The 14,361-nt window shown below is 37.6% G+C and overlaps 1 protein-coding gene across 9 annotated transcripts in view; it reads right to left on the reverse strand.

Moving 5' to 3' along the window:
• Window positions 1-14,361, reverse strand: part of UBR5 (ubiquitin protein ligase E3 component n-recognin 5) — an 81,217-nt gene that overhangs the window by 56,933 nt on the left and 9,923 nt on the right. For 8 of the 9 annotated variants that reach the window (XR_007200086.1, XM_048287226.1, XM_048287228.1 and 5 more), the window contains exons 2-6: window positions 6,594-6,638; window positions 6,036-6,117; window positions 5,783-5,859; window positions 4,879-4,998; window positions 1,605-1,794 (exon numbers count right to left, since the gene is read on the reverse strand). Coding sequence is in view for 8 of the 9 variants with exons in the window: in XM_048287226.1 (XP_048143183.1) it covers window positions 1,605-1,794; window positions 4,879-4,998; window positions 5,783-5,859; window positions 6,036-6,117; window positions 6,594-6,638 (514 nt within the window). In the remaining variant the exon portion in view is untranslated. The remainder of the gene's footprint in view (window positions 1-1,604; window positions 1,795-4,878; window positions 4,999-5,782; window positions 5,860-6,035; window positions 6,118-6,593; window positions 6,639-14,361) is intronic. The other variant, XM_048287230.1, reaches the window with a different exon arrangement.

Raw genomic sequence — 14,361 nt, forward strand, 5'->3', positions numbered from 1 at the left:
AGGGGCTCTTATCAGTTTTTCACAGTATCCTGCACTAGATACCCAGCCTTCTCTCAGTTCCAGTCAGGCCACTGAATTCCAACTTTGGTGCTAAATTTTCCAATGGAACCTTAGAATCTACTTCTTGGAATGTTTAATGCTGCATTTAAATAATAAGGAGTCTGGGTTTTGAGAATGTTCTGTATGTTTCTATAAAACTTAGTATGTCAAACAATGGAGTTTGCAATCAACTGCTGTGTCAAAACTACACCTCAATCCCTGTCTTTTACACTGGTTTCTCTTTCCACTGCCCTTCAAACAAAACCACCTCACTGACCGTATTTTTCTCATCATTCTGCTTCGAAAGGTTTATCTTCAGCAGTTTTTGCAACATTTAAGTTTTTATTAACAAAGTGCAAATGCAGATAAAACCTTCCAAGCATTAGAGGCAATGAATTTAAAAAAAAACAGAGAAACTCTGGTTTATTCCACTAAGCCCAGGACTCAGAGCACTTTGTTTGCCCAGATTACCCTCTACTGAATGTCAGAGATGATGAGAGTTTTGAAAGATCACGAACAAGAGAACATAAGAAACAAGTACTGAGTATTTTCACAACAGAGTAAAAATAAGGCACCAAGTAAAATGGTCTGTTGGCATGCAAAAAAAAACCTGGGACGTTTTAACAGCACACAAAGGCAAATTTTTTGTCATAACATTCTATGCCAGAAGTTTACAGATTTTTGAGACACCCTAGAATTTATAGATCATCTCTGAAGATCTTTCCTATTGCTCTGCTTTAAAGTTACCTCAGAAATGTTTTAGACACCTTCTGCTTTAAAGGTAAACAAAGTACGCTATTTAAAAAAGAAAAAAAAAGAAAAAAAAGGGAAAGCAAAATATCACAGCAAGGGAAGAAGCAAAGCAGATTATCTTTGGCCTAGCAAATAATATCTGTATTTCGAATGTAGACCAGCAACTAGTTCTAAGCTAATAGTTAAAATGAATTAACTAATCACATATTTTGAATGTATTCTTTTCTTCAAATATGGAGGAAAATGTTTTAACACACTTAACAGCTTCTTCAGGCTTTAATGCATTAAAAGGCAAAAGCAGAGCAATTTATACCCAGTATTCATAAAAGTCACATCTATAAAAAATTAAGTAGAGGTGTACATGAAGAAAAATTATCAGTATTTTAAAGAGATTAAATATGTTTAATGTCTTTCATTTACATCTAAAATGGATCACTCCTTCTATCAAACAAGAAAAAGTCAATCTGCCCTCCTTCATTACATTCCTTCAAGAAACTTAACATTTGATACTATTCTCAAGTATTTGATTTTCTCACTAAATCTCCCCTCTACAACCAAACATGGCCTTCCTTATCTACATTAAACATATACGTGTCTTGGGGGAAGTCTGGGAAATGAAAATTCTAGAATCCAAAAGTCTATCACTTCCATTATGTATTTAAGAATAAAACCAAGTCAGCTAGGGAAAGTCAATTTCTTCAATTATATGCCATTACTCCTTGGAGAAAAGGCACTACTACAACACATTCCTGTACACACACTGTGAGAAGCTCTCCAAGCTTTTGGCAACAAGCAGCTTCTAGTTCACATACCTGTGAAATTAGTTCCTCTGGAATGACTGATGCTGGAATCACTGGTTGTGGTTGACTCCCCAGCAGCCCAGATCCTCTGTCACGTCCTGTGCGTATAACTCTGGTCTGCCTTCGAGAGTCTCGAGCTCCAGCAGATGATCTACCAGAAGATCCTCCTCCACTTCCACCAACCCCTGAACTCCAGCGACTTCTAGAAGATTTAGAATATTTATTTATTTAATACAACAGCATACTTTGGGGCCTACTTCAGTAAGTCTTTAGTTTTATTATTAATAACTTATAAATAGCCTCTGAAAAATACTGCAGCTTGACTTCATACACAAACATATAAAAGTAACTCTCAAAACTAGAAAGAACAAGAACACCAGGAAAACTGATAAAGTTCTGAAATATGCAGAAGAAATAAAAGAACAGGACTCCAACTGGAACTTGCACTCTTTCCTACTCATACAGCTGTGTGGATGTATACATACATAAATACATAAAAGGATGAATTCCCAGATTTTCTAAAAGCAGTAGCAGTAGCATAAGATCTAACACTCATCTGCTAATTTCCTGTTATAAAAGCACACATGCAGCAACTTCACTGTCAATGGCTCTGACAGAAGACCACTATACTTAGGTGGGTCTTCTAAAGATTCTGATACTTGATTTACATTAAGAAATTGGTAAAGATTACACTGGAAAAATCAAGTAATCTACTGCAAAATAAATCTTACACTACATAGTTCTCTGATCCTCATGTATAGCTATCAAGAGATACTCTTCTTTTTACCTATTCCTTTTGCAGAAATTAACATCAACTGTATACATTGCAAAAACATGCCTGAACTGACTGAACAGTTTCTTCATTTCTATGAATCAGTATCAAAATAAGGCAACAAAAAGACAGTGATTTGTAAAACTAGACATCTCACCATCATTACAACTATCCACATCATTACAATTATCACCACAGAACTGTGTCAATTGTATCTGCTCTGGATTTAAGACAAGATAATCTGTTGCCATGAAAGACAAGAGACTCTAGTTAGTTCTTCGAGGTTAACTAAGCTTTATCTTGTAATACACCTTAAAGGGTATTGGCTATGGTATTACTGCTACTTAATAATCTGTATCAGCAGAACCTTCCTCTATCAACCACTTCAAGTCTCAAACTCCTTTCAAGAAAAAAATTTAAAATTAGACATGAAAATAAAGATATGATCTCTGAAACAGTATCTAATAAATTTACATTGAAAGTCTATTATAAGCAGCTATTAACAGCTAATTAAGTAAGAACACTTGTCTTGCATTTTATGCCTTCAGTTGATTACTAGCACCCTTTTTTAATTTGCGTTTTCTTTTTCCTCCCAACAACACCCTGCAACCACAGAGTAACTCAAATGTCTGCTTAAGACAAGGCCCTGTCAGACACATCTACATTTTCAGGATTCTAGCTAGCAACCACACAGACAATGACAAGACAAGACAGAAAGCAATTCAATGATGTCTTTAGGAAAAGTCTTGTCTCATGAGTTAAAAAGAGAGTTCTAAAAAAAAAATAAAAAAAAAAAAGATGCTATTGAAAATATAAAAAAAAACCAAAAAAAAACCCCAAAAAAACAAACCAACAAAGAAGAATGTGACATTTTAAAAAAAAGAGCTAGTTAAACTGTTCTAAAGGTGGGAAGGTGGTTGAGAGGAAAAGAATGGGGCTGAGGGGAAGTCAAATTCTACCTACAGAGCAACTCTCAATTCAACCCTCTGCAGGGAGGTGTAGGGTTAATGAAAAGGTTCCATATTAGATATTAATACTACAGATGCATTTTCTACTTTAAGTTATAAACTATCAATGACATCATTTAGATATCTAACAGTTAAAACCATTTCTATTTGTGTAATAATTCAAATATTCCCTATGTGTCCTAATTTGGTCCTGTTAAGGAGAATAAGGACATGGCCACTGCTATTAAAGCTGTCTAAACCTAAAATAAATACTAACACAGTACAGAAATCTTTCATCTCGTTTCTGTTCACCTACTAGTTAACTACATCCCTCCACTGTGCAGCAGCATGCTAGCAATTTCCCAAATCCAGTTATCTACTCTAACGGCCCCACAATTTGAATGGCTTCAGATTCAATTTATTAACACAATTATTCCCTCCAATTAACAGACTAGTTATAGTGCCTACTGCTACTCTACTAGTTCAGTGATGTTCCAACTACCTAGTTCCGAGACATTCAAGAGAAGACATCAGGAACACTTCAGGGTTGGTCTCTAAGATTCAAACAATTTTAACACATTATGCTTAGCTAAGAATAACAAGGGAAAAAATGTGATACACATCCCACAAGAAGTTCTTAAACATGACAATACTGGTTTGTCTTTAACATTTATCACATGGATTTTTAGGTTCAGATGTGTAATGATTTCAGAAAAAATTTGGGAAGCTTATAGGGATGGTTATTCTTCATGCAACTAAGGCCCAAATGAAATTAGTTTATTTGGTAATAAAAAACCAACAAATTTTCTGGAAATTAATGGAAGGATGTCATTCCTTCCTCTTAACAAATCATTTGCATTCTCCTTAACTGCAGTTAGTAACCTTAGGAAGCAGCAGAGTTGGACATGTCTTACAAAAACATGTAACAAAGAGATCACTGTCATTATGGAATGAAGATTACTTTACCTTTCTATAAAAAGGGACACCATCAATTTTAAGTCTAATGACAAGAAAACTGGATCTATACAGTATATTTAGCATATAGTACAATTTTAAAGGTTCTGAGAAACAACCTTTTCCAAATGCTCCTTTCTTATTACTATGTATAGGATCCCAGCTATCAAAACACCACTCATGACTTGGGGCAAGGGAGTGGAAGGCACAAAACAATGGAGCACATAATGAAGGCTCTTCCTGCATAAATGCACTCATTTCACTCTATGCTTGTAACCCATCATGGTTTAAATTGATAGTGTCCCTCTGAAATAGACTGCTTTTCAAAAATCAAGGTACTAAAAAAACATTCAAAAGAAGACAACACAGCCTAAAGCAGGTTATTCTTCACACATACATGAAGATCTCTCCGTATCCTATGTGCTGAATGGTCACTTCAATGTCTGTTATTTTAACCAAGTCAATCAAGTGGGTTTTTTTGTTATACCCTACCTACCCAACTGCTGTGATTATACGTTCCCTTATACATACTGCATACAATTTATATATGTGTATACACATATACTCAAATATGGAACAAACAGATTGCAGCCTCAATCCTATCAAAACTTACCCAAGGGTGTTGCCTGCCAGTCTGCCCAGAGTTTCAGAACCAGACAGAAACCATGGGGAGTCACTAGTCCTGCCTGGCCTGGATGTCCTTCCTGCCCCTGAGCCACTGCTCAACTTTGAACTGAAAGTAAAAGATGGTAAATCAGTCACAAAACAATCCCAAATGGGTTAAGAACAAAACCTGGAATCCCAGGTTGAAATTCTCAGGGACTTAGTCTGGTAACATACCAGCTTAAGCAACACCCTTGGGGAATATTCCAAACTAATCTAACTGTATATTAAGAGGTACACTGGAAAAAGAAAGTGGAAAGCATGCCTAACAGACCTTACGTACATCGGCAATCCATAATAGCACAGTTGCAAATACATATTAAGCTAATTAGTGATTTGAGTTAGCCACTGTGCTAAGTTTTCCTTTAGTGTATATGTACAAATTGTAATCAGCAGGTGTTCTATCCATAAACCTGAGCACGCTACTTTGATATTAAGTGATTTAAATTCAAATGTGAACCGTTAATTAGTCCTGTTAAGGGGGACTTACCTGGACCGAGGACCACAGGTCTAGAAAGTGAGCCTTGCCAGATGGGACCACTTTCAGAGTGGATTCTACATTAAGCTTAACAATTTAACACAGATTATTTCTTAAGGATTATTTTTGGATGAGTTTGTTTCTTGAAGTTAAAGAGAGCCTGTCTCACTTCTTTCAGAATCACATATACTATTTCTTCCTACACCAGTTTGTCAAGCTAGGCTGTTTGGCTGCATCACCATAACCACTGTGTCTCTACTCAAAGTATCCATTCCAAAATCTACTTTGAAAACAAACAAATAAAAACAAAAACAGAAAAGCAGCCAAGCTGCTTACTGAGTTAAAAAAAAAATCTTAGAAGAAAAGCATTTCTTACCCATCACTATTCTCAGGTTTACCCAATTCCAATCTGTCTGGTTGAACTGAAAAACCAATCCTGCAGACTCTACCATCCTGTATTTAGAACAAGAAAAGCAAGTGTTCAAAACTGAAATGTAAGTCAAGTTTACCAAAAAAATTAAAACATAAGTCTTCAGTTACTGAAGAGTGTTAATCAATTTAATGTTAGAATAACTAATTTTAACTGTATGGTTTCAAGTTTGTTATCTGAGAAGATTTCAGCAACTTACCTCCAGAAGAAATGCAGCGTGATTTGGTCCCACCACACACTGTTTAATAGTGGCCTGTTCCAATACATTCAAAGGTGGATGGCTGAAAAGAAAAAGTGAGAATTTATAGCATTTTAAAACTTTTGAAGTCTGGGGGGGGAAAAAAATCAAGTTGGGCATGGATGGAAAAATGTACAGTGGTGGTTAACGACAGGAAAAACTTTCAAAAATGACTAAGTGTGCATTAATTGAAGCACATAGCACATAAAATGCAGGAAAAAGATCTTAAAAGGTGATGGTTCTCATTTAATCTGATCAGCAATAAACAGCAGGGTTTATACCTCATATTAAGAAGTCATTTTGTAATGAAGATTTGAATATAATTTATCATAACTGAAAACCTCCCATTTTCTTCCTGTGTTATCTGAACTGTGTTACCTGAAGCATTTCTGGACTTCTGTATCAGTAGCATTGATGATTTCTACGGCTACATCATCTACAGTACAATCATCTGTTTCTTGCTGCTGTTAAGAGGAATTGTTCCTAAATGATTCACAGCAGCATGTGATAATGCCTTACCTGTTTAAATTATATTTGTTCAGCTTCTCTGAAACTTCCCTTAATCTGAAACAGGAAGAAATGAAGTTGTTATTTGATGACATACTCCACAGTCCACAACATCCATTCGTACAGCATATTAATGATGTTATGGGAACAACTTACCACCACATTAATTGAAGTTTAATATAAATACTACTTGGTGCTGGGAGTCTCTTTAAGAACTGCACAGTATTCAGCTTCAAATCAGGCTTTTGTTTCGGAGGTTTTTTGCTTTGGAGTTTTACCCAAAGTTTTAGCCACAGAACCAACATTTGCTTGCATTTCTGTGTGTTTTGCAAGTCACTATAAAAAACACTACTCAGGCCTTGTTACAACCATTTACAACTTCAGTCACAAAATAAACATATGAAGCAATGACCATGAATTGTAGATATACTTGTATTTCCTTGTATAAGTTTGAATACAGTATCCCAGAGGAGAATTATAATCTTCTAGGAGATGAAAGTATGTGGCACACAAAAGCCGAACATACGACATTAAGTTCCCCAAAACAGAAAACACAAGGAAACATATGTACAAAAGCCAACAGCAAAAGGGATGAACAATATATTCTGACCAGCAGAAGAAACAATCCAGAGAAATATCACTATTTATAGGGTTATGTAAAACATCACCTTTCCTAAAGGTAAAGAATGCTTCCAAAAGTTCAAAAGATCAGAACACATGAAAGAGCCAACCCATATAAAACTCCTGCTTACAGGATACTGTGTCCAAAAGTGGAAAGCAACAGAGTAATTTCCTAGGTAATTTCTAATCCACTTAGGAAAGATCCTCTATGGGAAGCAAAGATGCTGGAGTGGTATCACGTAGGCATGTCAATTAAAGCTTGGGTTCCTTTCTTCCCAAACGAGACAAGCAATCTGAAAAAGGCCCTAAAGAGCTTCCAGTTATAGTCAGAGTATTTGCATTATATCAAGATATAAAACCAAGATTAATTCTGTAAAAATTATGCAAGGTCTTCTAAATTGAGAAAAAAAATCTCAGCTTTGGTACCATGTTCATCCTAGCATAAGTCAACAACACCTTTCTAAACCTAACAAAAAGACATGCACGCTCGCACTGTTTTCCTCTGTTTGAATCAATGTCTTTAAATCCTTAATTTTTACTTGCCTCATTTCAGTTTCTACACACAGTATGGACAACAGACTTCAGCTACTTGCAAACCCTGAGCATGAGAAACAAAAGAGACTAGAGGTCCAAACAGTGAAATCTTAACATTATCAACAGCGTTTAAAGTATTTTCCCTGAGGGAAAAAACAAGGAAAAAAATCTCTGTTTGAGAAACAAGGTATTTTATACTGGTAGGAAGTAACTTTCAAGCCCAAGAAGAAAGGAATAGTGAAAAGAAGACAGCAGGAAGGAATTGAATATGTTCAGAATTGCCTTTTGCTATCCAAGCCAAGCTGCCGGTTTGCAAGTAGGCAATTTCACACTCCCAATTTCCAGCCACAACTACTTCACACAGGCCAAGAGTACATATGCAGATAAGGTTTCTGTGAAGACAACCCACAAAAGCAAAAGAGAAAACAAAAACTTCCCATGCAATCTGTGCAAAAGGTACCCCACACGACTGAGCTACTGTGGGAGACTGTGGAATGAACCCCAAGTTGAACAGCGCACACTCCACAGCTTATCATACGGTTTTATACAGCAAGCAGGGATTGCTGCATAATATCTGACAAGTTAAACATCCCTGAAGTTTCATGTCTTGAGTTTATCACCTAACAGTTTCCCACAGGAATCCTGAGCAGTTTCCCATTAACATTTCTCTCCTGGCAAGCATGAGTAATAATTATAGAATAGGAAAATCTACCTTTAAATTCATTGCACTGCCTTTAAGAAAAATGGACAGCAAAAAACCCCAGTACTTTATTGGAGATGGTTACTAGACTAGTCTATGAGCAACATTTAAAGCTTCCTTATCTAAGTCTTGTGATCACAAGATCAGACCACTACCAAAGAAATAGATGTATTTAAATTTGAAAAAAAATCACCATACGCCTTTTATACCCATTTAAAAAAATGAAGTAATGGGAAAGAAATATGCTCAGAAAGCTAAGAATATTCAATGAATCCATGAGTAACATCAATCTCAAGAGAGTAGGTCCATCTGCAACAAGCACAGGCCAAAAGAGATCTAACATTGCTGAAGAGGCTGCTATCAGTCTTTAAAGGGAGGGAGCAGAGAAAGATATAAGCAACGATGCTGAAAGTACTAAACTCTTCTAATAGAAAGAAAAAAAAAGTAAAAACTATCTCATGCCTCAACCATCTCATATGCAACTGCTGTAATAGCAAAATTAACAAGTACTTCTTATAAGCTCCTGTAAGACCACAAGGATTTGAATTTGATGCAGAACACCACTGGAGTTGTTCTCTCCTGTGGCGCTGGTTTCACCCTCATTCCTCCCCTTTTTTGTGCTGGCACCAGCATTCACATGAACACCAGTCACAAAACCAAACCAGCAGGAAAAGAAGAACAAAGCAGAAAGATGTGTTTGTATGGAGAATCTCTCTGTACAAATAAAAACTTGAAATAATTTCCTGCAGCAATCTAAGCCTTTCTACCTGCACAGTTGCAGGGTATTGTACCACTGACCCTCTGAAGGGAAAAGCTTATTTAAAATGAGGTTAATTTTAATAATACAGTGCAATAATTTCAACTGATGGTGTTCTGGAGGAAGAGGTACAGGCAGAGATGATTTAGTCAATTCTCACATTAAGGTCAACATTTTCACTAAAACCTTTCTGTGGTAAAAGAAATCTCCAACACAACTGGCACCCAGTCTTGACAAACTATGCTTCAAAAAGTTCTCATTAAAGGCAATTAAACTATTTCAAAGGACAAAGTTAGAAGCAACATGTATCTTGATCACAAAAGTTTTTGGAGAAATGCACTAGGCTTGGCAACACTTTTAGACAAAAAGTTTAGTGATGATGGCTCCTGTATCAAGACACACATTCTTTGAATACTATTACTGAAATTAATCCAAAAACATTTGTGAGGAAAAAAAAGTCAGTTTGTACAAGCCAAGTAGGGATTTCTTTAATTTCAAGTTTTGCAGCTCCAATTTCTAGCCTCTAGAAACCAATCAGAATAGAAGGAATCTATGCTCAAACTAAGCAACCAAAAAGGCTCTAGGTCAGGACTACCACAGCTCAGATTTCCCACATTGCAGTTTTATCCATCACAAGACATTATTTTTCTCAAATAAGATTTCTATTTCCAGACAAGTTTATCTCAGGACCAATCCTTCCACCACATATTGTTTTATAAAAGCGGGTTAGGCTCAAAAAAGCAAAAAAGTTACAGAAAAACTCCATTTCGAAATACTGAAGGTAAGAGGCACAGAGGAAGAAAAGGCACTCTTTAAAAAAAAACAACCAAATAAACAAAACATAAACCAACCAAGCAAAAAACCCCACATCCCAAACCCCCAAAACCGGCTTGGTATGAAGAACAACTTCAAGTAGGGAAATAAAAAAAAAAAGCTACTTCAGGCCTCGTAGATTTTTCTAAGTGATCAGGCTTCTTTAAGTCAACTTAGTATGTCAGTGAAGTCTGGAAGCCAACAAACTTAGGAGACTTCCACAGCAGAGCAGACAGAAGTATGCAAGTACCGCTACAATGCTTTTCCAAGGGAAGGACAATAATAATAATAACAAGCAGATACCCAAGGGGACACACCCATATGACACAATCAATTTAAGCACTGGGGAACAGTATTACATACCTATCAACACTTAAAAGGTAAATACATCCCTGGTCCCCAGTTGAGACCCTGAAGTGCTCTGAGCACAGCAAGTCAGACCCAAAGAAGCACCTATCTGGCCAGTTTACAGGTTTTGGCCCAGCAGAGCTGCACAGCCTCCAGATCAAAGACCTGTCACACCTGCCTGTCTTGAATCACATGGAAATGAGCTCCTGTGCCTGTCTATCAGTGTCACGAAAACAGAGTCTCAGAAATGCAGAAAATGGACACCAATGAAAAGCTTAAGTGAATACATTATCTTTGTTTCCTAATCCCAGGATAACTTTGACACTAGATGCCGTCATTGATGTAAAGTCACACCCAGCTATCTTCCATGCCACAATACAGCATACAAAAGGATCCTGCCCCCGACTGCCATCTCAAACATTAGAGAGCAGCTTCCAAGGGACAGCATTCCACAGTTACACCTTTCTCCTGCTGGAATAAATGAAGATTTAGACTGTGTTTTAAGTCAGTCTGGGTAGGAAGGGGGAAGAATCCATAAAATCAAATGCTAAAGTACCACACAAAAGCAGGCAATAAGATTATCTGTAGAAAATAAAGTAATGCACATAAGAAAAAAAAAATCTCAAGCACAAGTACAAAATGACAGGCTCCAAGGTAACCAGTACTACTCAGCAGGGTAGTGGGATAACGTGTTTAGACTATAATACACAGATGACTGAAATGAACTAGATGACAAAGAAACTCATTGCTCTACTCAGTCACTAATCATGGCTTACACTGTGTCCTCTCCACATTTCAAGAATTATAAATTAGGACTATTTGGTTATTACATACTAAACCAACACCTACTGCTCAAGGAATCACCAAGCTGCAAATTCTTAGAAGCTGGAAAAGCATCACTGTATGTTTGCCCTATTCTAACACTGTTCTCCTGTCAATCTGCCACAAGCAGGAGGAAAATAAGATGGACTTCTTGTCTGACTTGAACAGCTCTTCTTGTATTTCATGGTATCAGCCAACACAAGTTTACAGAACAAAGCTCCCAAACTTTATTTCCTATTTTGCAGGATTTTCAGTTTGATTGATAAAAGTAGTTCTGACCACTTAATAGTTCTCTCTGGAACAAAAGTAACACACTGTGCTGAATTTGTTATCTGCAGTAAAATGCCAATATGACAAACATCAAACAAATTAATGTCCTGAAAACAGCTTTCTGCAACATCACTGAAACATCTTCAGGTAATACAGTGATTGCAGAATGAAAATTCTCTAACAGTAGACCATTACTATTTAATGATATAACAACACTGATGTAGATAATGACCTATGTTAGGTATAAGCTAGCCCACAAGAAGGTTAAAGCATGACAAGAAAAATTAGCAAAAATAGGATAGTAGCAACAACATCAGAAGGTTAAACATAGATACCCATCAATAGCTAATATTCAGAGTTAAATACACACTGTAGAGGCAGGTAAAATTACTTACCCATTTTCTTCACCTTACAGAGAATGTAAGCATGGGTTTTAGTTCTAGTTTTAAGAAAAAAAAGGAAGATTTCATATCACTGTATAGAAGAACAAGGAGAGAGCAGTAGATGCTGTCCAGCAAGGATTTTAATGCTGTCTTCCACAACATTCTCACATAGAAGCTGTTGATGTTCAGCCTGGATGAGCAGACAGTGAGGTGAACCAAAAACTGTTTGAACATCTGGGTCCAGAGGGTGGTGATTAGCATCATGAGGTCTGGCTGGAGGCCAGTGACGAGCCATGTGCCCCACGAGTCAAAACTGGGTCCAGTCCTGCTCAACATCCTCATTAATAATCCAGATGATGGGGGCACTGGGAACCCTCAGCAAGTTTGCTGATGACACCAAACTGCAAGGACTGGTGGATATGCTGGATGCCACACTGCCGTACAAAGCACAGCAACCTCCTGACCACTAAGGGGAGGCAAGGCACAAATCCCTGCACCGCAGGAGGAACAACCACATGCACAAAAACAAGCACATGCTAGAGACTGCCGAGCTGGATAACAGCGTGGCAGAAAAAGACCTGAAGTTCTGGTGGACACCAGGTTGAACATGAGCCAATATGCCTTGCAGCAAAGAAGGCAAATGGCATTCTGGCTACAATAGAGAAAATATTACCAGCATGCTGAGGCAGACAATCCTCTTTATTCAGCACTCATAAGGCCACATCTGGAGTTCTGGGCTCCCCACAAGAGAGACATGAACATACTGGACAGAGCCTAGCAAAGCAACATAAAAATGATTAAGAGACTAGAGCATCTCTCAAAAGAGGAAAGGCTGAGAGAGTTGGGACTTCAGCCTAGGGAAGAGAAAGCTTGAGGGGGATCTTATCAACATATATGAGCACTTAAACCAAGGGTAGTAAAGGGGACAGAGCCACGTTCTTTCCAGGGGCACTCAGTGACAGGACCAGAGGCAGTACACACACACCAAAACACAAGAGGTTTTGTCTGAACATCAGGAAGCATTTCCTTTGCTGTGAGGGCGACCAATTACTCACACAGGGTGCTCAGGGAGGTTGTAGAGTCTCAACCCTTGAGAGTTATTGAAAAGCCATCTGAACACAGACCTGGGCAACCAGCTGTAGATGGCCCTGCCTGGGAATGGGACCAGATGATATCCACAGGTCCCTTCCAACTTCAGCCATTCTGCAATTGATATTGAGGACTTAATGCTTTAGGATGTAATATTTGACTTGAAGGCACAGCAGCAAAAGGAGGGGATTTGCCACTGAAAAGCTAGGAGTTCATGTTTTGCTACACAGAATCCCTCTAAGGTCAGTGGCACAGGAAAAAAGTTACACCAATGATGCAGGAAAGTGTCAGAGACTTAGACATTCAGTAAAAAAAATTCATGGGTACTTAAATATCCAGCTGGAAGTACTCTGTTTCTTTAGCAAGAACAGCAAGACTGGGGCAGACACCTGTAGAATTTGTGAACTAGCAATGAATTTTTAAGCTGAGCAACTGGTTCCTGTAGCTCAGAATCTACTTACATCCTTTCTTCAGATTTATCATTTAAGTGACACTGAAAACATCCCCCTCTGAAAAAAAACCACCCCAGAACCATAACTCCACACAACAGTGCAAAGGATGGCCATAGCCTAGCTCAAGAGGAATACAAAGTCAATCATGCTTTATAAATAAGCAAACACCCATAAGCTATGAAACAGCATGGCCCCTTTCCTGAAAAAAAGTTGTAGTTAACAGTCTGAATACGAACAGGAAGAAATCACAAATGGTATGATCCTGACAGGACTGCCACAGAGGAGGTACAACACACCTACATGTTATTTAGCACATTATCTAGAGGATTTCATATGGAAGTACATCTACAGCTACAAGTTGCCTGAACACCTAGTGGTGTTTCTGGGGAAAAAGAAACACACTACAGGAGAATGAGTCAGCCTCAGTCTGAGGCCCTTCTATGGCAGTAGATTTCCAAAAGTATAGTTTGCAAATCCAGGCAATATAAGACAGAAATCTGTTCTCTGGTGCAAAACGCATCAAATCATCATTTTGTGGTCCCACATTCTGTTCAACTGCACAAACTCCTTGCAGCTGTTTTGGTTAATATTTAGCAGAAGACTATTTCTTTAGCCAGAACACCACAACAGCTAAACAACTGGATCAACCAACTCAGCTGGTTGAGTTCAGAATCATAAAACAATTACAGTTGTAAACTATTTAACTATCCATCATTTTAGGAAGTATATCCTCTTGTGATAATAAAACATGAATAATGGGAATTTAGAACCCCATGGTTCTAAATTCAAGGATACTTGAAAAATACACACGTAATAATAACATGAGCCAGTGTTACAACACTGAAGAACAAACAAATGCTAGCTATCAAAATACAGCTAGGAAGCTGTACACTTGTTTAACCAGAATGAGTGAAAATTGAAAGACCCTATTATGGCAAAGAAAGGAAAAAATCCTATTTTTACAGTCAGAACATTGCTGGAGTGATTCCAC

This window comes from Corvus hawaiiensis, chromosome 26, assembly GCF_020740725.1.
Source record: "Corvus hawaiiensis isolate bCorHaw1 chromosome 26, bCorHaw1.pri.cur, whole genome shotgun sequence".
NCBI lineage: Eukaryota > Metazoa > Chordata > Aves > Passeriformes > Corvidae > Corvus > Corvus hawaiiensis.